At 41.0% G+C, this 26,003-nt stretch overlaps 1 protein-coding gene across 5 annotated transcripts in view; it reads left to right on the forward strand.

The window, feature by feature from the left end:
- Nucleotides 1–25,745, forward strand: part of LOC124266848 (beta-1,4-galactosyltransferase 4-like) — a 37,739-nt gene extending 11,994 nt beyond the window's left edge. For 3 of the 5 annotated variants that reach the window (XM_046701656.1, XM_046701657.1, XM_046701658.1), the window contains exons 2-7: nt 13,872–14,206; nt 19,886–20,115; nt 21,351–21,538; nt 22,668–22,790; nt 23,668–23,772; nt 25,366–25,745. In XM_046701656.1, the coding sequence (XP_046557612.1) occupies nt 13,999–14,206; nt 19,886–20,115; nt 21,351–21,538; nt 22,668–22,790; nt 23,668–23,772; nt 25,366–25,516 (1,005 nt within the window). In that variant the 5' untranslated portion in view covers nt 13,872–13,998 and the 3' untranslated portion in view covers nt 25,517–25,745. Of the gene's footprint in view, nt 1–8,437; nt 8,511–13,871; nt 14,207–19,885; nt 20,116–21,350; nt 21,539–22,667; nt 22,791–23,667; nt 23,773–25,365 lie in introns of those variants that run through there. The other 2 variants (XM_046701659.1, XM_046701660.1) reach the window with 2 other exon arrangements.
- The last annotated feature ends 258 nt before the right edge of the window (nt 25,746–26,003 follow it).

Consider the following 26,003-nt stretch of genomic DNA (forward strand, 5'->3'; position numbering starts at 1 on the left):
CGCCGCTTGGTATCACGACAATTATAGCGTCCATCACAGTCGAGATTAAACTAATGATTAGGATATTTGGAATCTGCTAAGAAAAGCTTATAATCGATTCACCGATTGGTATCACGACAATTATAGCGCCGAACACAGTCGAGATTAAACTCAGTATAAGGAGATTTGGTATCTGCTAAGAAGAGCTTATAATCGATCCACCGATTGGTATCACGACAATTATAGCGCCGAACACATTCGAGATTAAACTCAGTATTAAGAGATTTGGAATCTGCTAAGAAGAGCTTATCCAGATATTAATTCCTCGAAAGTTCGAGTGATATTTTCCTTGAAGCAGGGAGCGGTGGGTAGCCTGGTGGTTAATGCGTTCGCTCGTCACACCGAAGACCGGGTTCGATTCCCCACATGGTTACAAGGTGTGATACCCATTTCTGGTGGAATATTGCTGGAATATTGCTAAAAGCGGCGTGAAACTAAAATTCACTCACTCACTCCTTCAAGCAAATCAGCAGGTAGTGGAAACCCTAATCACCTTGGCGGCCAGTACCGTATTCTTCGGTAAGAAAAACCCGATAGGAAATTATAATTTTATGATTGGACAAGATAGCATGGAGCTTGTACATCAATATAAATACCTTGGTGTTGTTTTCAGTAACAATCGTTCCTATGCAAATACCAGAAAAGCTCATATTACCCAGGCAAATAGAGCAATGCCTTTGTTGTACAAGCGATTAAGATATATTGATAATTATGTCTATAGAATGTAAACTCTATTTATTTGATTGTACGATCTGTCCTATTTTGCTCTATGGGAGCGAAATATGGGGATTTGAAAATGTAAAATCAATTGAAAGGATTCAATCTGATTTTGTTATATACTCTCCCATAAAAGAAACGCATCATGAAAATAGCAATTTCATGTAGCAGTGAATTAAAACGTGATTCATTTTACAAAAGGTTTTTCTCTGTTTAAGAGTCCTATGGTGTTTATGTTTTGAAACATCACAACAAAACGCACCATCCGTAAATTACCCGTATTTAACAGCATGATTTTCAATTTCGGCGTGTAGTGTCACATAATACACAATTCACATGCAATGCACGTGAAAGTTGGGGATGAGATAGTCTCAATGATGGGTATAAAAGGTTGATCGCTGTCTGTCGATTATTCACTGTATTTTGAATATTGTTGACGAACGCAAAATGCCACGTCTAAGTGAAGCCAACCGTCATATCGCCATTGGTTCGCTTTAAGCTGGCCCGTCTCAACGTGCAGTTGCCCGACGCATAAATGTTCACCAAAGCACCATTTCACGGCTCTGGGAGAGATATCGCAGGCAGAATTCGGTAGCAGATGCTCCTCGTAGTGGGTGACCTCGAGCGACCACTGCGGCGCAGGATCGCTACATCCGGTACATCACCTGCGTCATCGAACAGCTACGGCGACCAGTACCGCTCGACAAATACCCGGATTGAGGAGGCTTTCTGCACAGACCGTCAGGAACAGGTTGAGAGAGGCTGGTTTACGTGCCAGAAGACCTTATTTTGGCCCTGTGCTTCGACAACAACATCGTCGACATCGAGTTCAATGGTGCACCAACGTTCAGGCCTGGAACCTACCGAATTGGCGTAGAATCTGGTTCGGTGGTGAATCACGATTTCTATTGGAACGACGCGATGGAAGAATGCGGGTGTACAGACGTTGACGTGAACGTATCGCCGACGCTTGCGTTCCCCAGGTGGACAGATTCGGCAGGGGCAGTGTTATGATGTGGGGAGCGATCATAATAAATAGCTCAACTACATAACATAACTCCTAGATTTGTTTCAAAACATAGTCTCAAAAGGGATATATATTTTTTTTAAATCCCCCCAATGATACTTTGCATGTATTTGTAAACTTATGTTACTAAAAAGGATGATTGATTGATTTGATTGACGGTCCGATATCATGCAGCCAAGCGGAACGTTGCTGTAAAAGGTAGAGTGGGTATGGTTTTACACCACTTTTAGCAATATTCAATCAATATCTCGGCGAGGGACACCAGAAAAGGACTTCACACATTGTACCCATGTGGGGACTCGAACCCGGGTCTTCGACGTTACGAGCGAACGCTTTATGCTACCCAACCGCCCTTCAAGGTAATGAGTAAAACAGACCGGTCATATCGACATATCTCACAGCCCTTGGACAACATACTTCCTACTGCCTAGGCCTCCATGCAGTGCTAAAGCCCTAAATGAAGCAAGTCTAGATTAATTTCGCCTTCACTGGGTCTCCTTTTCAATCTAAATGAGTTTTTCTGTTACCATCAAAATTATATAATTTCAGAGACTAAGCATTAGTCTACTCACCGAGCTAAATCCCAAAGAGTTAATCATTTGCGTATTGCCTATGCCGATTACCTTAAATTCGCTGGTGGCTTATTCAAATTGTTGGGAACGTGACGTGAATATTGCTAACACAAAGATAATGATTTTTAGAAGAGGTGGTAAAGTTCATTCTTCAGAGCATTGGTGTTATAAGGGCAGTGTCGTAGAGGTTGTTGATACGTTTACTTATTTAGGAATAGTTTTTAATTATAATAACGATTTTCAAAGGCTCTGATGCAGGTGTCTGATCAGGGTAGAAAGGTCCTTTTTCCATTTACAAAATATCAGGTCTCTCTCTCTCAATCCTGTATCTCTTCTATTTGTCTCTGGTTGTTATGTCGGCAGTGTATTACCTTATGCGTCTGAGATATGGGGGTATAATAAGGGATTAAATGTTGAAAGGTTACATTTGGTTTTTGTTAAAGCTGGTTAAGGGTTGAGAAATCATCATGTAATTCGATGGTTATGCCGAGTTAGGTCGTTATCCGCTTTTATTTAAGAGGCAATATAATACGATTAAATATTGGTGTAAGCTTCTTGTGTCTGACAAGTAGTATTTTACGGGGTTGTCATGAGTATTTGAATGAGGAGGTGGAGACCTGTGGTGTTAAGAAATGGGCGCATGGGGGTTAAATGTATTTTGTCAAGCATTGCTCTCAGTGAAATATGGTTAAGGCAGGAATTACCAATAGATTATTTATCAGTTATTAAAGAAAGAATTAATTTTCAGGTTATGCACCATTATTTTTAGTCAGTTGCCCAACTCGTCGAAACGTGTAATTTATAAACATGTTATCAATCTATGTTTGCTTCAATATTATTTACGTAAAACTATTCCATATCTGCACAGGAAGAATGTATCAAAATTTCGATTCGGCTCCAATAACCAAGCCGTAGAAACTATTTACAGAAGTATGTATATTAAACCTAGCGGTAGAAACTAATTATAGAACTATGTATATTAAATTATGTATATTAAACCATACTGTGATAAATGTCCATCAGTATAAAGTTTCTCCTATTAACAATGTTAAAGTATTATGTAACTTAATATTCATATAAGGCTAGTATATTAAGAAATGAGTTTACTTAATTAATGCGCAGTAATTGTACATCATCCGTTGTTACTCCATTGTCACCATCTTTTTCAAACACACACCTGTACCAATACCGTCGTTTGATGTACTAATTGTCTGTACAGGTAAAGGTAACAAACGAATCGAATCGAATGTACTGTTTATAGAAACAACAATAGGTATTTATCAGTGTTTAAAACTCCCAAAATTCCAAGCCAGACAGCCAGACTGGTAACTTAAATACATTACCAGTCCGGATACAATCTTGCCTGTCCGGGTTTCAACAATGAAAACAGAAATCAGGTTTCTGAATACTTTACTGTTTGCATGCATCGCAATGAACAACAATGAACAGGCAAAGCCACGAGTTTAGGTAAACTGAAAGTACATGTGTTGTGATTGCTTATTGTAAAATGAAATATCAAATCGTAAATAGTTTAACATAATTATCATAATACCTTAAACACCTCAAACTGACGGCAAAAGAACCTGTCTGATATAATGAAATATTTACTGTTAGGGGTAAAAAAATCTACCAGACCACCGGACAGGCTACTTTTGAAATTTGACCGTCCGAAATGAAAATAGACCGTTCCGGACGGTCGGGCAGGCGGGAAATTTAAACGCTGTATTTATGGCATATGTGATATGTGTTTTAATAAGTTATGCATGAACGCCACATGTCCATATACATATAATTACATACAATTAAGATATATTGGAGACATTATATAAAACATTTAAGAGTTTAACAAAGTCTGTTTCTTTTTACAAGCAATTATAAATATTTACATTGATTTGATAATGATTCATTTGAAGCGGACGTTAACAGGCTTTTGAATATAAATACATTTGGAATTCGATTATAAACATGTGGAAAATAACGGAATCTTTCTTCAGAATCATACTAAAAGAAAGTGGAATTCATACTCTACACCGAATTTACAAACAGACATGTGCTAAGAGATACATCCATATTTAACCATCTTCCTTCATTTATTTTTAATCTTAATAAGCCTGCTCGGAATTTTATAAGAATATTACGATATTTGATTTGATGTTATATTCACATATTAAATTTTTTGAAACTGTTTATCAAGTTTCAGTTAAATTCTATGTTGGAGTGTAGAACAACGTCTCATTAAACGTGCATGTCGTTGCTGGGATATTAAAAGCGGCGTAAAACTAAACTCACTCACTCACCAAACGTGTAGTAAAGCGTTTGTGTTTCTTCAAAACCAGGAACTGATTTTGAGTAAAGCAAAAAACAAGCTTGACTTGGAGCAAAGTTTACATAAAGCTTTTTTTTTTTATATTTCTGTTAGAAAAATATGTTCAAATTGAGTGACGTGATTCTTGCATTTACGTTAGATGCGAAAGAAGCAGTATGTGTATGTTTAATATCATGCATACACAATGTCATTCAGGAAGTGGTAACACACGTTATATTTGGGATTACATTTTTTCAGTAAAGTACAGATTCTAGTACTTTTGTTGGGTTGAGTCTCATCCGGGATTCGAACCCACACCCTCAGAGTAACGCACCTAATCGCCAGAACAGAAACCCACTAACCCACTCAGCCATCGCAGCTTCCAGTGGCGATTAGGTGCCCGATCATGACTGTAGGTTCGGGCTAGAATCCCTGATGTGAAAGTGTAATCCCAGATATAAAATGACTGTGTTATATATGTGTTATATCAGTAAAGCATGGAAGCCCGATATGGCATACTAACTCAGAGTCGACCGGCCCTTGTTTTAACCCCTCAATGCCAAGCACCAGCCAGGGAAATAATAATAACCATTTTCCATATGGGGCGGAAGGTAGACTAGTGGTTAAAACGGTCGCTCGCGATCGTTACACCAAAAACCCGGGTTCACTTCCCCGCATGGGTACAAGGTGTGAATCTCATTTCTGGTGTCCCCCGCCATATCGATAAAGGTGGCGTAAAACAAAACTCACTCACTCTAAAACATAAACCTGGGCACTTTCCTTTTCCCATAATAGTGACGCGTGCACTGATTAAACATGAATGTCTGTTCAACATCACTCAACCGGGGATCGAACTACCCGCCTTCCTCTCTGTGTGAAGAAAACTATGTCAGTTAGATCACAAAGGCGGTTTGCAGTGTGACGATATTTGTAGTTTTATTTGTGTGCGTGTGTGTGTGTTTGTGTGCATAACACGGTATGTATTGGTTATATGCAGAATTTGCTGCCGCTCGGGCCAAACGTTCTTTAAGGCTACAAATTAATTTACCTTTATCTGACCAAACGAGATGTAGGAGTTAGTCAGTGAGTTTAGTTTTACCCCGCTTTTAGCAATATTCCAGTAATATCACGGCGGGGGACACCTGAAATGTGTTTCACACACTGTAAAAGAAGTTGTTGGGGAGATGTGGTAGCCCAGTGGTTAAGCGTTCGCTCGTCATGCCGAGAACCCGGGTTCGATTACGCACATGGCTATAATGTGTGAATCCCATATCTTGTGTCCCCCGCCGTGACATTGCTGGAATATTGCTAAAAGCGGCGTAAAACTAACTCACTCACATAATTAAATTAAGTTGAACTGTGTGACTGACTGTCGGCCATATTTTGACCCGTGACGGGCCGGGTTAGATTTGGTCTTCAGCAACCCGTGCTTGTCGTAAGAGGCGACTAGCAGGATTGGGTGGTCAGGCTCGCTGACTTGGCTGACACATGTCATCGTATCCCAATTGCGTAGATTGATTACAGACAGTCATACTTTCCTATTAAAATGGCGATAAAGTTGTTATTGACAACTTTGGTAACCCTATATGGACAAAGTTTGAAAATTATGTAATCTAGAGGAAAACTCTCGTTGTCCATTTGATACGCCATGGTTTGTAAGCGTAATATTTGGGATCTGATATGTGTGACTGATAAGCCTGGCCCACAGATACAGACCTATGAAATCAAAACTATAACAACGAATCATATTCTTTCCTATTGACACCGATTACAAGTTCTTGATGGTTGTCTAATTTTGTGAGGAGCGGTGAGGTAGCTGATTGGTTAAAGCGTTGGCTCGTCATGCCGAAGTCCCGTGTTCGATTCCCCACATGGGTACAATGTTGGTGTCCCCCGCCGATATATTGCTGGAATATTGCTAAAAGCGGCTTAAAACCATACTCACTCACTCACTCTCCAACTATATATCTTGTCGTCATGATGACGTAGTAAGCGGGCCACAACCAAGCGAGCCAACAAAATCCCCAAAATATTTTATTAAATTATTTTATTAAACATTGACAGTATTGTTAACTTAAGTGAGTAACAGATTGTGTATGATCAATCCCAATAAGAATTTATTCCTGATATTTATGAATGCAACATATGTTTGTGAAAGGATGGATGTACAGATGGATGTATTCTCTCTCTCTCGTATTCTCTCATAACCATTATGATGGTTTATAAATTTTAACTGGTTATAGTGTTAGTGTATTTTAGACTCTGCAATCGTTTTTGACTCTGCAATCGTATCCTACGTAGTTGAGGCGATTGAGAATGTGCAGTGAACGAGAGCAATACATGTTGTATATCAAAGGACAAGACGGCTTTCATAATTTTGAATTACTTCCTGGTGTGCATGTAAGGTATTAAGAACAACGTATCTCCATGAAAAGGGTCTGTATGAGTCAGCAATGCTTTATTGCTTTGCGAAGTATTTCAGTTATGTCACGGCAACCGTCTTTGAAGTAGTTCGGTTATACCACGGCGACCCTCTTTGAAGTAGTCTCTGTCATGATCAGCTAGACAATTGACTTCTCTTTGCATGTATTTTGACGGGTGCAGAATACGCTCCCCTTTCTATCCAGGATTTGAACTCATGATTATAGGTAGATGGCGTGCATAATGGATTGGACCACCCATGTTCCCGCTTGGTTTACGAAGAACGACCAACTACGAACATTCACAAATTCAAAATTCTGAGCTACAGATTTTGACCTTACCACCATTAGCCTGTCGTAATGAAGGTCTCTCTCTCTCTCTCTCTCTCTCTCTCTCTCTCTCTCTCTCTCTCTCTCTCTCTCTCTCTCTCTCTCTCTCTCTCTCATATTTTGTTCTGTTTTGCTCTCTCTCTCATATTTTGTTCTGTTTGCTCTCTCTCTGTCTCTCTCTCTCTCTCTCTCTCTGTCTCTCTCTCTCTCTCTCTCTCTCTCTCTCTCTCTCTCTCTCTCTCTCTCTCTCTCTCTCTCTCTCTCTCTCTCTCTCTCTCTCTCTCTCTCTCTCTCTCTCTCTCTCTCTCTCTCTTAGTTCTGTATTGAATGAGTGTCATAGATCAGTTATTGCCGAATATTTTCCTTCCTTAATTTCATCCAATTGGCCCTCAAGCAACTGTTTTGAGGCCATAAACACGAAAGGCTACCGTACTAAAACACTGGTCACGGTTGGTTGCATGAGAGGTTATAGCCTTCTCCCACTGAGTAGAACGACCTTGTCACAAAAAGGTCTAGGCTAAACAATGATAAGTAAGGTAGTCTCGTTACATGATGGATGGGCTCATGCGGAGCCTCGTGGCCCTTCTACACAATGCAAGGGACATTCATAAATAATTACACATTACAAGTGCGAAGTAAGTATGTAGCTTGGAACAACGTGCATTTGGAAACAGCGATAGAATGGATGCAAACATCACCCGTGTCATATGAGCTTTGATGCACTGACCCACGTTTCCCGTTTTCTTGTGCTGTTTGTGTTTCTCGGTGAAAACAAATCAGACAAGATATTATAATGACCCTGAGCAACGTTATTCAGACCGGTGTCATGTACGTTTGTTCGAAGGCTTACTTAATAACACGTTAGATCTTTCTAAACCTATTAAATACTAAAAAATGTTTACATATTAACTACTGCCTAGTGCTGGAATAGATTCGAACTCCAACTAATTTGCCATTATCAGTTAATGAAACAAAGAAAAACGTAATTGGCATCGTTAGAGTGGCGTCCCTTTGTATTCACCTTGACCTATTAGAACGACGTGACTCGAAAGGGATGTTGTGGGTTTGAAAGTCAAATGGAATCCCCAAACGAATACTAGGTAAGTTTAAACAGCATGTCATGTCACAGTATACTTACAGTATATGTATTCAGTCACGAACAATGTTGATATTTTGTTTCGAATGCATCAAGGTAACCAACAGGTTGAATAATCGCCTCCTTGTTTCAACCACATTGGGCGGCCATGTTGCATACTCTGTGACAGCCAGCACATTGAATATGTACCCGAAGCGCTATTTGCATGTCCGTAGATGATATGAAGCGTATTTTTGCACGTAAATACAACCCCGATAACAAAGCATCGACAAAGATCTCGTTTTCAAAAGGCTTAGCGTGCAAACACTAATACCGTGAATCCGCAAACCTTGATTCGTGGATAGATCTATAAGGGAAATGCGGCGAAATTCATGTTTTAAATGCATGCTTTCATTTTTTATACGCACTGATTATTTTATTCATTGATTCAGCAAATTGAAAATGCCCAATATTCCACCCGAGAAAGAAACGTTTGTTTACGGAAGCCATTTGCAATCATCACCCATTCGTGACGTCACCTTGTTTCGTGGATTACGTAGTCGGTTACTTTATACCACTATGTACGACATCTCACTGCACATTGACATCAAGGAAAGCAGACAACGAGAAGTGGGAATGTTGGAGCTAACGGTATCTTTTCTACTTGACATTTTGTAAAAATAAAATTTGGTAATGGTGGTATTAGTGATTTAGCGCTATTTATCTCAATGCTGGACAATTACATTTAGTGTACTTGCGTGTAATGCAGAGATTCGGAACTTTTTTGTCAGCGAGGCGTGGCATTGTATGTACATCCAAAGTACCGCTTCGTGACGTCAGTCGAGACTTAATTTACGAGCTAGCTTGATAATATTTGCGATCCACGAATCAAGGTTATCCACGAAGTCTACTGTATGTATTTAGGATGGTACCTACATGTAAGCAATGAATTTGATATAAGGCTTTGGACCCGGCATTTAGTCGAGGCAGGAGGTTTTGTTTAAGGAATTAGTATTTTTGCTTATTTTGAGGTTCCACATGCATGCATGACATGAAAACATTCTGAGAGAGTTGAGAGAATCCAGTCTGTTTTGGTGATTGTAAATATTATATTTAGTGAAGGTATCCCTTTTAAATTAATTTTCATTCCCGGTGACATTAGTCTCATGACCATTCATTGGGTACAGCGTTTTTAGCATCGTCAAGGGTATGTAATATTTATACTTACCGGAACTTCCTTATCATGCTGATGTTTATGTTTTAATTATTTTAATTGTTCATTTCCATGTACCTACCTACAAACACTGAGAAGCAGCCACATACAAGTACAAAGCATTGTATTGTAAATATGACAGTGAACAGTGTAGAATCATGTAGTTGTGGGTTTGAATCTTTCTCTTTTCAATCAAATGTTGTCTCTGTATTTGTCATCACCATCTCACTGCTCATGGGTGTCATCAGCATTATATATATGTGTGAAATCTGCATCTGGTACCGTATCCAGGGCTATTGTATTTCATATCAAACATACATTTTGTTTCAGCTGCATTAATTTACTGATGTACATAAACTATACTTGACCAGGCAAATCAGTTTTGAAGCTACATGATGTCATGTGAGCTCACAGTGAACATATGTCAGCACTGGTAAGTTAGCACATGATGTCATATGAGATCACAATGAACACATGTCATCACTGGTAAGTTAACATATGATGTCATATGAAATCACAATGAACACATGTCATCACTGGTAAGTTAGCACATGATGCCATATGAGATCACAATGAACATATGTCAGCACTGTTAGGTTAGCACATGATGTCATATGGGATCACAGTGAACATGCCAGCACTGGTAAGTTAGGACATGATGTCATTTTACAACAGTGAAAATATGTCAGCACTGGTAAGTTAGCACATGATGTCATATGAGATCAGAATGAACATATGTCATCACTGGTAAGTTAGCACATGATGCCATATGAGATCACAATGAACATATGTCAGCACTGTTAGGTTAGCACATGATGTCATATGGGATCACAGTGAACATGCCAGGACTGGTAAGTTAGGACATGATGTCATTTTACAACAGTGAAAATATGTCAGCACTGGTAAGTTAGCACATGATGTCAGATGAGATCACAGTGAACACATGTCATCACTGGTAAGTTACATATAGCACATGATATCATTTTACATCACAGTGAAAATATGTCAGCACTGGTAAGTTAGCACATGATGTCATATGAGATCAGAATGAACATATGTCATCACTGTTATACATATAGCACATGATGTTATTTTACATCACAGTGAAAATATGTCATCACTGGTAAGTTAGCACATGATGTCATATGAGATCACAATGAACACATGTCATCACTGGTAAGTTAACACATGATGTCATATGAAATCACAATGAACACATGTCATCACTGGTAAGTTAGCACATGATGTCATTTTACAACAGTGAAAATATGTCAGCACTGGTAAGTTAGCCCATGAGTCAGTAAGTTTTAGTTTTGCACTTTTACCATTCGCAGACATATGTTGCATTCATAAATGGTAGGAATAAGTTAGTATTGGATCGATTATACACAATCTGTTACTCAGTTAAGTAAACAATACTGTACATGTTTAATAATATATGTTAATGAAAATGTTTCCGGACTTGGCACGTTTGGTTGTGGTCCCGCTTACTGGGTCACAATGACAAGCTAGAGCTGACTACTTGGCCATCACCTGAAAAACAGAGAAGACTCTAAGTCTGTTGGAGTATTTATTCGTGGCAGAGTATGGCATAACACACAGTGAGTGAGTGAGTGAGTGAGCGAGTTTAACTTTCCAGCAATATCACGGCGCAGGACACCAGAATTAGGCATCACATATTGCACCCATATGAGGAATCGTACCGGGTCTTCAGTAATACGAGCGAACGCTTTAACCACAGGGAACATTCGTGAGCGCTCTCTAACATGGAGTGGGTAGCCACTTCGTCTACATCGCAGCAGTGTAGCGTCCCGTTAATACGCCATCTATCTGTGATGGTGGGTTGTGATGTATTGGGATTCGCTGTGATTGTGTTAATACGTTTGTGCTTGCGGCTTTCACCAGTGTCGTAAACGTCTGAATAACCATCTACCTGACCGATTCAGTCACTCAAGCAATCTATTCAGTTTCTTAACTTTGTGGAAGCCCTCGTAAAAGTCAGAGCGTGAGAGTTTTGTATCTATCCATCCATCTTGTTGGACACATTTTATTTTTTTGCCAATTTGTATAAATTTTCCATATAATTAGTGTTCGTTCTTGCCTATCTAAAATGTGGGACTATCGCCTACCTATCCTAGGTAAGTTGGCCATTCAGAAAGTATTGTTGGTCATGTCAAATTGCCGAGACCTGCTACCATAAAGAACTTGTTGTTACGAGTACGAGTTCACTAACCTTTTTAAACTGTCAGCACGGGTAAGGTCAAGAATAGAAACCAAATCAAGATCTGTTAAACACATTTATTGAACAGTTAACATCGATTAAAATTAAAAGAAATCAATAAATAATACACAATGAATAATACCCAGTATCAATACAGCTCAGTTGAACACTTCAACAATGACTGAACATTTTTTTTTAATCTAGCTAGCACTGCTTTCAATCTGATACATGTAGTTTGAAACAACATAACTGGACACTTCAACGATGAAAACTGTTCATTTCATTACAACCAGCCTGTCAGTATTGATATTGAACAAACTTCATGGATAACACCTTTTTTTTTATTCCGTGGTGGTGGTGGTGGAATTGGGTTTAACGTCGTGCTTGAGAATATTTCGCTCATATGACGACGTGCATGCGTGTGTATGTGTATGTGCGGCTGCTTGTACTAGCCCAGACTGAAGCTGGTTTTATAGTGCTAGCCCACTGAGATACCATGCAGCAGTGAAGCATGAATACCCCACTCAGACACATTATACTGTCTCCGAGCCGACCAGTCCTTGTTGTACCCATTAATGACGAGCGCCACGAAGGGATCAACAAGTACCATATTTTAACGTCTTTTGGTATGACGCAGTCGGGGATCGAACCCGCGACCTTCCGATCTCCGGGCGGACGCTCTAACCACTACACCACGGAGGCGGTCTTTATTTCGTGAGTGCGAGGTACCGATACCGATTCTTGTACCGTTGTCCAGCAGGAAATAAAAGAATTTGTCATCCATAAAGTTTGTTCAATATTGAACTTCCCAACTGATACGTTTCTTTATATAGTCGGGCTGTGGGGTAGCCTAGTGGTTAAAGCGTTGGCTCGTCACGCCGAAGACCCGGGTTCGAATCCCCACATGGGTACAATGTGTGAAGCCCATTTCTGGTGTCCCCCGCCGTGATGTTGCTGGAATATTGCTAAAAGCGGCGTAAAACCAAACTCAGTCAGTCAGTCAGTCTTTATCTAGTCTGATTACGTTTTAGGATATTAATCGTAGTGTTTGCTGTCGCTATTACGAGGCAGGTTGGGTCTTGCAGACTCTGTAGATACTCTGATGGTGGTTTGTAGAATTGTCTCTGATACGTCAGTGACATGTTGTACAATTGTTCAACAAGAATCGAGAAATCAGCGCTTCGTTTTTTCCCACTACACCGATTTGCATGCTTTACAATGTCATCCGAAACACGGTTGAGCGTGGCGTGCTGAGTTCAGATTACTGAGAGAGAGAGAGAAAATTGTTTATTAGCGTGTCAACAGTTACACACACATCCATAAAATCTAGACACATAACCCACCCATAGTATAACATACGGCCAACTTTGAACTATGGGACACTGTAAGTACCCAAAACAACAATAGCCCATTCAGCGAGAGCAGTTAGGGCTATGTTTCTTAACAAAGGCCTGCGATCTACATGTTTTAGTGCGCTAATGACACAAGGCAGCCCAGAATAACACTGATTATATTATATATATATTGACTACTGATTATATATATGAAGGGATGAAGTACAGCAGAACACATATATAAAAGCCTTATGTATGGCAAATAATGACTTGAATTTTGGAAAAAAAACAGCCAATCAACGCGTAGGGATATGGGGATTCCCCACATCGCGGGTTTCTTTATAGACGATGGTGTTTTCATTTTAGCGTTTTTTAGATCGAAAACTGATATGGGTTATAAAAATAATAACCAACTCGTGACGGGGAATGGCAGATTATCTTCCCCTCGTTATATTAATTATGTTACTCTCTCGCCAGGGCTTGAGAATTGCGTAATTAATATAACTGTCATTCCCCGTCGTTAGTTATTGTTTAAATACACTTGTATGCCAGAAGTATAATATAACACATTTGTTCTTTCTTCCTTGTCCTGACATCTGTTCATTACTCCTCCAACAGGAAATCGTAACCACATGACACGATCAAGCGGTGATCTGCCGGTCCCACAGCACGCACAGTTGAATGAGGTCATCTTGAAAGTGGGAGACGTTATCAGCCAGACCTGTGCGAGTTGTCTCGACTCAACATGGTCACCTTCTCGGGCTTCGTCAAAAGATCATTTCTCGGGACTTTGATAATGGCCGTTGTTTTCAGTGGAGGTTTACTGTTCTCAGGCCAGCTGCGCCAACTTGTGCCTTTGCATAACATCAGTGTACAGACTGTCCATACGACAACGCAGACGCCAGTGGATAGGAAGTCACTTCCGGAATGTCCTGAAACACCACCAAATATAAGTAATTATACTCTTTATTACCATTTCTTCCTGAAAGCCTGTAAATTGGAATTTGTTTGTGTGGCACCCATGCTTGACAACTATATTGCAAGCCTACAAGGGTCTACAGCGCTTATAGCAACATTCCAGCATTATTACGACGATTGACAACAGAAATGTACGTGTATCCCTGAGGGAATCGAACCGGGACCTTCGCCGTCACGAGCAAACACTTTTACCACTAGGCATCCCCACCTTGCAGAAATGCTTTATTACTGCGGTTCAGAGGTTACAGTAAGCACTGTTCCACAAAGCTAGTTTTTTTGTTGTTGTTGTTTTGGTTTGTTTTTTAAGGCTGGCCTCAGCAATCTTCCAGCTATTAGGCAGTGAATCTGTAAATAATCGAGTATGGACCAGAAAATCCAGTGATCAACAGCATGAGCATCGATCAACGCACTTGGGATACAATGATATACGAACATAAATACCCGATCCCGTTACGGCAAGCATGGGTTCCTGAAGGTCAATTCTAACCCCTATCTTCACGTGTCACTAAACTAACCCTTTTTCCATTGCTTAACGAACAGGGCTACAGTGGAAAAGGGGTGCAACCATTAGATGTATTGTAGGGTAATCTGTGCTGAGAAGGGGCGGCGGTGTAGACTAGCGGTTAAAGCGTTCGCTCGTCATGCCGACGACCCGGGTTCGATTCCCCACATGGGTATAATGTGTGAAGCCCATTTGTGGTATCCCCTGCCATATTGCTGGAATGTTGCTAAAAGCGGCGTAAAATTCAACTCACTCACTGAGCTGAGAGCATTACTTGAATCTTATTTGTCGAATTATGTTTAAACGCCTGGTTGTCTTATACAACCTACTCCTGTTTTGTGTATTCCGCTCATCAAAATAACCACATTGCACGATAACGATAACTCCATACTCTATATCAAATTGCAACATTATTGCGTGGGTCTGTTCATCAGTGAATCCTTGAATTTCATTCGCAACTTCTGATGCAACCCAACCTGCTGTTATATGGGGAAGTTTTATCTCGATCAGCAGCTGTTGTCTGAAAGTGAAACGACTATCATTTTTGAGGAATGAATTTAGATTACTGAGAAATAATCTTTTAACCGTGACAAGTTATATATATACTCATGCCAATAATGGTTGTCACACCCTTCAATTGTTTTTATTGGAGAGGTGGTGGGGTGGGGTTGGGATGGGGAGGGGGTGACAACCATTATTGGCATGAGTATACATGTATATCCTTTAAATCAGGTTGTTACCTGTCACATTTTTTGTTTGCTGAGAATTACTTATATTGTAGCTAAAATATAGGGTCTACACATTCTGATCAGGACATATTATGGCACTGGGTCCTTAGGGCCTGCAGCTTTTCAGGGAAAGAGCAAACACTGCTTTCATATGGTAGGTTTCCCACATGGGTACAATGTGTAAAGCCCATTTCTGGTGCCCCCCGCCAGGATATTACTGGAATATTGCTAAAAGCGGCGTAAAACTAAACTCATTAACACTAGGTACGAATTCTCCTGGATCTCCCAAAGCTAGTCAGTGTCTTTTGTGTTGTATATTTTGCTTTGAACTTTATTGTATTGCTATATTGTATTGTTCGGTTGACTTAACATGTTGGACACCAAGTGGAATATCAAGAGTGTAAGTTTTTTTTACAAATAGCCATATTGTGTTGGTTGTAGTTTACATGAGTTGATAGAATGCTTTATACTGACTTGTTCATGAATTGTTTTAGCTGTTCATGTGGCAGTAGTACGTTTAGTAGTTTGGGTTTTTCCAGTGATTATTTTTGAATGTATGTGTATAATCCTGTTGTGTTCTGCCCAGTTAGGCCATATTGTCTACGTTTTCAATGCGCAGGTGAGGTGAGGTGAAATTGGGTTTAACGTCGTGCTTGAGAAAATTTCGCTCATATGACGACGTGCATGCGTGTGTATGTGTATGTGCGGCTGCTTGTACTAGTCCAGACTGAAGCTGTTAGTGCTAGCCCACTGAGATACCATGCAGCAGTGAAGCATGAATACCCCACTCAGACACATTATACTGACTCCGAGCCGACCAGTCCTTGTTGTACCCATCAATGCCGAGCGCCAGGCAGGGACCAACAAGTACCATATTTTAACGTCTTTTGGTATGACACGGTCGGGGATCGAACCCGCGACCTTCCACTCTCCGGGCGGACGCTCTAACCACTACACCACGGAGGCGGTCTCATTGCGCAGTATGTGATGATACCTATAACATGTATATGCAGTGATTGATAGGTTAGTGGTTTTACCGAGCTGTGGTCAGTCTCTAACTACTGTAGATATTACGATTATTTTGCGTCAGTATGTGAGCATCAAAGGTTTGCAGTGTTTGGGTGTCTGCTCTTTGGAGGGCTACATGGATATATTGTTGTAATATTCTGCAGTATATAATGCTAGATTCTAGATTTGGTGGTTCGGTTGGGCTATGTGTATTGCAATGGTTGAGCTGTCTGTCGGGTTGTGCACTTTGGAGGGCACGTCAAGTTGTTGATATTTTCTGCGGTATATGAGGATAGATTCAAGATTTTGTGTTCGTTTTTGTTGATCTGTCCATCGGGTTGTGCTCTTTGGAGGGCGTTATATAAATTGTTGTTATATTCTGCAGTATATAAGGATAAATTCTAAATTTGGTGGTTCGGTTTGGTTGAGTGAGTGAGTTTAGTTTTACGCTGCACTCAACAATATTCCAGCTATATGGCGGCGGTCTGTAAATAATCGAGTCTGGACCAGACAATCCAGTGATCAACAGCAAAAGCATCGATCTGAGCAATTGGGAACCGATGACATGTGTCAACCAAGCCAGCGAGCCCCGACCACCCGATCCCGTTAGTGTGTATTGCAAAGGTTGAGCTGTCTGTCGGGTTGTGCACTTTGGAGGGGTTTATAAATATTATTGATATTCTGCAGTATATAATGCTAGATTCTAGATTTGGTGGTTCGGTTGGGCTATGTGTATTGCAATGGTTGAGCTGTCGGGTTGTGCACTTTGCAGGGCGCGTTAAGTTGTTGATATTTTCTGCGGTATATGAGGATAGATTCAAGATTTTGTGTTCGTTTTTTGGGGGGCTATGAGTTGTCTGGTGGGTTGTGCGACTCAAGGTCTGAAAGAGGGCGCGTTGAGTAGAGTAGAAATGAGTAGAAATCTACACCGCAGGGTTGTGAGATTTTGACAAGGCTCGTCAACCAAATGTCTCCCGCTTGGCTGAGCTTGAATACATGGAAAAAGTGATTGTCATTTAAAGACCCCTGGAATAAAAGTGATTGGGTTTCGGGTCATTGCACATGACACGCGGGTTGGAGGGCTAAATTTTTAGGGTGGGGTGGGGTGGGGGTGGGGTTGTCATTCACATTGTAAATGCTTCTCCATAAAAAAACCCATCATGGACCCGACCCCACTTGCCATGGAATATGAACGGGTCCTTATCGACGTCGCTGATTGTATTCGGGTACTTTAGCAATGCTGTTTTACCGTGTCGTGTAAGTTAGGTGATGTCGTCTGCTCCAGGAGCGTCAAAAGCAGACGACCTGGTTTTGCTTTGATGAGCGCGTGATAGTACTGGGTTGGGAGCGTACCGGGAGGTCGATTCCCGCTTGATAACGGAGGCCTGGAGCAAGATAACATGCCAGTGATGTTTGGAGGGATTCAATATTTGTTCAGATGACGAAGGGACCGTGTCACTACTGGGATCCCCTGAACTCACGTTTACCTGGGTTTGCTCAGGAAGCTCACAACGGAAATTCAGGGGATTTTGAGAGGATAAAGGCTCGGAGATTTTAGTTTGCTCATTGAATGAGTTCATCTTGGGTTAGCAGTACACGTGTGTATGGCACAGAAGAGACACGAGAGTTATGTTCTCCCTAGGCTATCTATACCCAGGTATATATCATGAGTGAGTGAGTTTAGTTCTTAGCCGCACTCAGCAATAGTCCAGCTATATGGCGGCGGTCTGTAAGTAATCGAGTCTGGACCAGATATTCCAGTGATCAACAGCATGAACATCGATCTACGCTATTGGGATATGATGACATGTGTCAACCAAGTCAGCGAGCCTGATCACCCGACCCGATTAGTTGCCTCTTTCGACAAGCATGGGTTACTGAAGACCAATTCTAACCCGGCTCAATGAAGGATATTTTTAATAACATCAGTTCTCATTTAGTAATTGCAACATGAACTATGTAAACTTTGCTCAAGCTATACATGTGTGATGCAGATGTTACACGGAACATAGTTCACCATCTATATGCATGTGTGTATGACACATGGACGACACATGAATGTGTTCTCCTTGATTTAGTGAGTGAGTATGGTTTTGCGCCGCTATTAGCAATATTCCAGCTTTATCACGGCGGGGACACTAGAAATGGGCTTCACACATCGCACCCATGGGGGGTTCGAACCCGAGTCATCGGCGGGTCGAGCGAACGCTTTAACCACTAGTCTATCCCACCGCGTTCTCCTTTACTTAAGTATTCATAGATACCACCTGCTCAAAATTGAAACTACCTCGCCCATGGGCCGGCGCTAACAGTGGCCCATGGGCGAACATGTTAACTTTTGCAAAAAATCCATGTTTTGGAGGTTGTATAGGAATGAAATGTTTCTAAGTTTCATGACACAAAATTCAACTCTTTGTGATTTATTTCGGATAATTTAGAGCGGTATTGTAGTTTCTCGACCATGAGCTAAATACTTTGTCCCATGGGTGAGAAAATTAATTTGACTCAATAACCCTTTACATTAGTAGAATCACTTATAAACATACTTTCATTCTGTTATTAGCTCCAAAACTTGAACAAAAATAAACATTCTCCCATTTTAAAACTAGCACGCCGATTACGACGATCTGAAATGTTACGTACCCATTTTCTTACTCACTCATTCTGTGGTATTTTGGCGCCTCCCGTGTTTTGGACAGAGCGTTCTTCCGGAAAGGTTGTTGTTCGATTCCCGGCAGTGTCACACCAAAAAGAATTTACATGTGGTACTTGTTGTTACTGTGACTGGGGCCCGTCATTAAGGGATAAAACGATGACTGGTCGCCTCTGCGTCACTTTATGAGTGTGAACTAACACTATGGTATCAGCATTAATTTCGAACTAACATACGCATCAGCGCGTACACACGTGCAAAGTCTAACCCCCTTCCATCTCACTTCCACCTAGGACGTTTTCCCATTTTAAGATGAACCCGTGAAACGCAATCCTGGGTTACCTCACTACCGATGGGGACCAGGGTTAGAATAGGTCCTCAGCCACCCATGTTTGTCGTAAGAGGCGACTTACGGGATCGGGTGGTCAGACTCGCTGACTTGGTTGACAAACTAATGTACGTCAGTGCTCATGATATTGATCACTGGATTGTCTGGTCGGACTCGATTATTTACAGAATGCAACGTTAAACAACAAGGTGGCGGTGGGGTAGCCTAGTGGTTAAAGCGTTGGCTCGTCACGCCGAAGACCCGGGTTCGAATCCCCACATGGGTACAATGTGTGAAGCCCATTTCTGGTGTCCCCCGCCGTGATGTTGCTGGAATATTGCTAAAAGCGGCGTAAAACCAAACTCAGTCAGTCAGTCAGTCAGTTAAACAACAAACACACAATCTTACCTCACCAATACGTTTTCTTTTTTAAAGATGAACCCGTGAAGCTGAATCTTACTAACATCACCCTAGATGAGTTACGGAAAAAGTACCCCTCCCATCCCGGAGACATATACAGGCCCGAGGGGTGTAGATCCAGGGTGAGGCTGGCTGTTATTATACCTTACAGAGACCGGGAGCAACATCTGGTGGTCCTCCTCAACAACCTCATCCCCTTCCTCAACAAACAACAGGCGGACTTTACGATATATGTTACCGAACAGGTAAATATACGCGTGTGCATGTACCTCATCAGGAGTTACATTATGTAATGAATTTGTACCTAATCCCGAATGATTCCTGAGCCTTCCCTGCTACTTTATGCTTCGCTCACCCACATGGGGATAAGGTCGGAAGGGGAAATGGGAGGGGGGAAGTTTGGGTCCACCTAACCCTCCTCCCCGAAAAAAATAAAATAAAAATAAATAAAACCAAAAAAATATAAACAAAAGTAGCTAAAATTAGAATAAATAAATAAAATAAATAAATAAAACAAAACAATAAATAAATGAATAATTAAATATTTAGCCGATCACGGGTACATAGTGTTGAAATGTTTTAACAATATACATGTTGGAAAACATATGTCGCTTTTTCTGTTTCAATTATGTGCGGGAGATAGAGAAAAATCTTCAACAGTTCACGGGAAGACGGATTACACGTGGAAAGAAAGCGTGCTCGAGACGCGAAAACACAAGAAAGAGACGAGATTTACCAATTCCTGTGTCCCACGTTTTGTTTGCTGGTTGTTTAACGCCGCACTCAGCAATATTCCAGCTATATGGCGGTGGTCTGTAAATAATCGAGTTTGGACCAGACAATCCAGTGACCAATATCATGAGTATCGATCTACGCAATTGTGATACGGTTACATGTTTGTCAACCAACTCCGGATCCGTTAATCGCCTTTCCACAAGCATAGTTTGCTGAAGACCTATTCTAACCAGGATCTTCACGTGTGTCTCCATGCCATCAGTGTAGGACATGTCGCAATTCCCCACTCTGTCTTCCCGGTGGAGATTAAAGGATAGTGACAAGTATCCAGTCTTAGTCTTTCCGTAGAGTTTTCAGGGTGGGCCACACACATCGTAGCATGTCTGCAGTACCCCTTCTTTGGCTCTTTCGTGTAGATTCCAGGGAAAAACATCTCGCTTGTAGCGTCTCATAAGTTCGAACAGACGTTCTGGTCATCACTCATGGGGGACGCTTTCCCTGGCAATCTTTGCATTTCGACCAAACAAACATTGTCGAAACCTACATTTAATCACATATGTTTGTGTATTTGTATAATTTTTAACAGTTTATTGTGACTTTTACCTTATACCCAACGTTATGCATAATTAACAACCATCCCATGATATGGGCAAGGGAAAATGAACATCAGGCAACTTATAGTCAGGTATGAGTTTTGTTCAGTGGTACCTTGTTTTCCCCATTATCTTGTTGTTTTTTGTTACAGACGCCGGGAGGAATATTCAATCGAGGTCTTATGATCAACGCGGGAGTGGCAGCCGCGCTGAAGGCGGATAACTTCACCTGCATTGTCATCCACGATGTTGACCTCATCCCAGAGACAAGCGACAACTACTACCGCTGTCGAGAAAACCCACTCCATCTCTCTACTGCCAGTGCTAAATATGGATATAAGTATGTATGTGTGTCTGTTTGTTGGTAATCAGGCTTGTTGGTGCATGTCATTTGTGTCCCAGATGCTCATAATGCTCGTTAGGATGAGAAAGCCTGCAAGAGTTGTATACTCCCCAGGGAGTTGAGATTGATAATGCGATGTGCCGTTGAGATTCACATCCAATGATCGAGGGAAAAAAATACCAGCGCCTTGAGCATGCACTAGTGCGTGGATATGTGCGCTATATAAATATCCTATAATAAAATATTAAGAATAAAGCTCAATTATCTACAGACCACCGTCATATGGCTAGGCTATTGCTGAGTGCGGCTTTCAGTTCACTCTATGCATCGATGCAAGGTCTACGTTCTCTACTAACGGTCTTACGTTTACATCTTTCTCTTAGGGCCTTGGTCCGTTGGCGTTTCTTCTTTGGGCGTTTCTCTTTGGGCGTTTCTCCGTTGGTGTATCTTTGTGACCCATTCCTGGTGGGCATTTCTCTGGATCTGTTTCTCTGTGATCGTGGGTATATCGACGTGGGGGTTTCTCTGGGTGTTCCTAAGTGGGTGTGCCTATGTGGCTGTGCCTTTGTGGATATGTCTCTTTGGGTGTTGGTCCGTTGGTGTTTCTCTATAGGCGTTTCTTCATGGATAGTTCTCCGTTGGCCTTTCTCTGAGGGTATTTCTCTGTTGGCCTTCTCTGAGAATGTTTCTCCGAGGACGTTTCTCTGTGAGCCTTTCTGTGAGGGTGTTTCTCTTTGGGTGTTTCCCCGTCACCGTTGTTTCATGGGTGTTTTTTTGTGGGCGTCGCTTCATGAGTTTTTCCGTGCATATTTCTTTTGTATCTTAACCCCAAGCTCAACTCCAAAGGGACCAGACGATGAAACGAAAATATTTAAAAACTAAAACGACATTTTGCTGAGGCTGAATTATAGAAATACATAAATATTTTCATAAAGTGCCTGTGGGCTTTTCTGCGATCGTTTCTGAGATTAATTGTTGTTTGGATTTTGTATAAATAAAATGGTAATGACACCATGCATAACTCTCATGTGATTCAATGTCGATTTATGGCACAGAAACCCACATGGCTAATAATCTGAGTGTGTGCATTATTTAACGAACAACATCTATGTACTGTTCCTTGCAGGCTTCCTTACCCCTCGTATGCCGGAGGTAATATAGCCATCTCTCCAAGTCAGTTCAAGAGGATCAACGGTTTCTCAAACTGGTACTTCGGATGGGGCGGGGAAGATGACGATTTTGAAATAAGGTACCAGTATTAAACATAAGGTCATGAACACTTCTTCAGCATCTGTTCCCTCCAGCTCACCTTCAGCGGGAGCAGGCAATCTAAACTATTTCAGAAACACCGAAACTGTATCTTACCCCCAAACGTTATGAAATTAAATATTTTGGGCCATTGACATTTCCTCTGTATCTTCTCCCCAAGCTCACCTTCAAAGGGGACAGGCAGTCGGAGGAAAATATTTAAAAACTGAAACGACAATTTACTGAACGTGCTCTTCCTCCAAAACGTTATGAAGTTACAAACTTTTTAAAACGTGCGTGTCATTATTTGGCTTTGTTTGGTTGTGCAAATGGTTGCCAATGTATAATCTCAGAAAGAAAAAAAATCATTTAAGTCTTTTGGGGGATTAAATATTCATTTAACATACAATAGAAAAGCTCCAAGACAATCTCTACTCCCGAGACATAACGTTTTGTTTCCATTGCTCCAATTTCATGTAAACTTAATACCGTGTTTATTCATTTAGTGGCTCTTACATATCAGACTAAATCGTTCACGTTACTGTTGCAGATCTTCCTACTAGTGTGTAGTGACCAGCCTTCAGTTGCTGGCGATCTATAGCCCTTTTTATATTGCATTGTTAATAACAATTTACTATTTAATATGCTCCCAAACTAGTTTTAAAAAATAGGTGTGAGAATCTAGTTGTTATACTGTCCATTGACGACAGGATTTTAAACCGTTTAGATATATTTCATGCATTTGATATTGACGTGTAACTTTCTTTTGTCACGATATGGCTGAAATATTGCCGCTGTTACTCACTTTTACTAGTATGCATAATTGCATACTGAGTTTGATTGATGCTGTTATGTATATGTACAGATTTATATTTCAGAGTTAAAACAGTTGGCATGAGACTCAAAAGAAATCCACCCAAACAAGGAAGATATTACGCAATAAAACACGAAAGAGATAAATTGAATCCTGAAAACCATAAAAAGTAAGTACTTGATCAGTTGAAATGTTGACAGTTGCTTTCTTTACCCTTACAGGTTGATTGTACAGTGAACTAGTTTTATAACTGGGGCGGTGGGGTAGCCTAGTGGTTAAAGCATTCGCTCGTTACACCGAAGACCCGTTTTCGATTCCCCACATGGGTTCAATGTGTGAAGCCCATTTCTGCTTATTGCTTGAATCGTGCTAAAAGCGGCTAAAACTAAACTCACTAAGTCACTCTCCCTTCAGTCAAAGATTCTAAGGGGCAGTGGGGAAACCAAGTGGTTAAAGTGTTCGCTCGTCGTGTTCAAGACCCTGGTTCAATTCCACACATGGGTACAATGTGTGAAGCCTATTGCTGGTGTCCCCCGCCGTGATATTGCTGAAAGCGGCGTTAGACCATACTCACTCACTCACAAAGATTCTACAGACTCTTCAGTGGCCGTTTTGAAAGTATGGTTGGGCAGTATTTTGGAAACGTTCATAAAATATTTCATCGGGTGGTAAAAATATACGAAAGTCTAATGGTGCAACATTTAGAAAAATGAATGTATTTGTGTATTTCTTTAAAAAAAAGAGCTTTATCTCTTCACTTCTGTTATGTTTTCGTAATTTTGATTTGTTTTCCTTGTCACTTCCATAAATATATGCTATCAAAGTGCCATCATTAGGCTGACAAACACAAATGACGAGGACTGTGGGATAAACAAGTGGTTCGCTCGTCATACTGACGACCGGTGTTCGATTCCCCAGATCATGACATGGTTCCATGTTTGGTTCTCCACCGTGATATTGCTGGATTATTGCTAAAAGTAGTGTTAAACCATACTCACTCATTTACTCACTCATTCACTCACTCATTCACTCACTTTAGGAGGGATGTATAGATTTGTTTGTTTAACGCCACACTCAGCAATACTCCAGCTATATGGCGGCGGTCTGTAAATAATCGAGTCTGGACCAGACAATGCAGTGATCAACAAAATGAGCATCGATCACGCAATTGGGATACGATGACATGTGTCAACAAAAGTGGGCTGACCAAGTCGCCTCTTACGACAAACACTGGTAGCAGAAGACCATTTCTAACCTGGATCTTCACGAGTACTTGTATGTATAGAAAAGGGCTGGCACTAAACAATTCACAACGTCAATTCTGACCGCGTCCAGGTTCGTATAAACGTCATCAAAATTTGCCTTATACACCCAGTCGAGTCTATTTCGCGGGGTGGTGTGTGTGTGTGTGTGTGTGTGTGTTAGTCTAGTGTTAAAGCGTTCGCCCGTCACGGCGGAGACCCGGGTTCGATTCCCAACATGGGTACAATGTGTAAAGCCCATTTCTGGTGTCCTCGCCGTGATGTTGCTGGAACATTGCTAAAAGCGGCGTAAAATTAACGTCACTCACAATTTCGCCCTGTATTCCAGACGGATAATTATCTGGTTTTGATGTTTAGAATTGCACTGGGGAAAAGAGAGAGTATGGTTTTACGCCACGGGGATTCCAGAAATGGGCTTCACACGTTGTGTATATAATTGAATTGATGCGCTGTATTAGTTGTAATGTTAATGCATAATTTTAGTCTACTTATTTTTTCAGAGGCTTGTTATTCAAGTCAATACGTAGGCGCATGAAAACCGAGGGGCTTTCGTCTCTACATTGTAACACTACAGTATCACATCATGGGACTGTCACATGGCTTACCATAGCTATTGACAAGCAATATTATAATTCATCGATCAAATATTAATACAGGACTGGTGCTGATATTTATGAATATTTTCAGGTCTGTCTTGTACAGATCTTCGAAAAGACGTATGGGAACGGATGGTATCTCTTCCCTGCACTGTAACACTACAGTCTCTGAGCGAGGAGCGATCGCGTGGCTTAAAGTATCGATAGACAAAAAATACTATGATGAAACTATAAAATATTAAGCGCAGGATCAAGACTGTTGAATAAACGTTTTTGTTTTTGTACTTGTTTGTTTTTAGTTTTTACGAAGATGGGAGCGAGTATTGATCTTCAGCAACCCATGCTTGTCGTAAGAGGCGACTGACGGCATCGGGTGGTCAGACTCGCTGGCTTGGTTGACACATGTCATGGTATCCCAGTTGCGAAGGTCGATACTCATGCTGCGGATCACTGGATCGCGTAGTCCAGACTCGATTATTTACAGAACGGAATATTGCTGAGTGCTGCGTTAAACAACCAACCAAGCAGCTTTCTTTAATTCA

This window comes from Haliotis rubra, unplaced genomic scaffold, assembly GCF_003918875.1.
Source record: "Haliotis rubra isolate DU_JTF1 unplaced genomic scaffold, ASM391887v1 Scf1282, whole genome shotgun sequence".
In the NCBI taxonomy this organism is placed as follows: Eukaryota; Metazoa; Mollusca; class Gastropoda; order Lepetellida; family Haliotidae; genus Haliotis; species Haliotis rubra.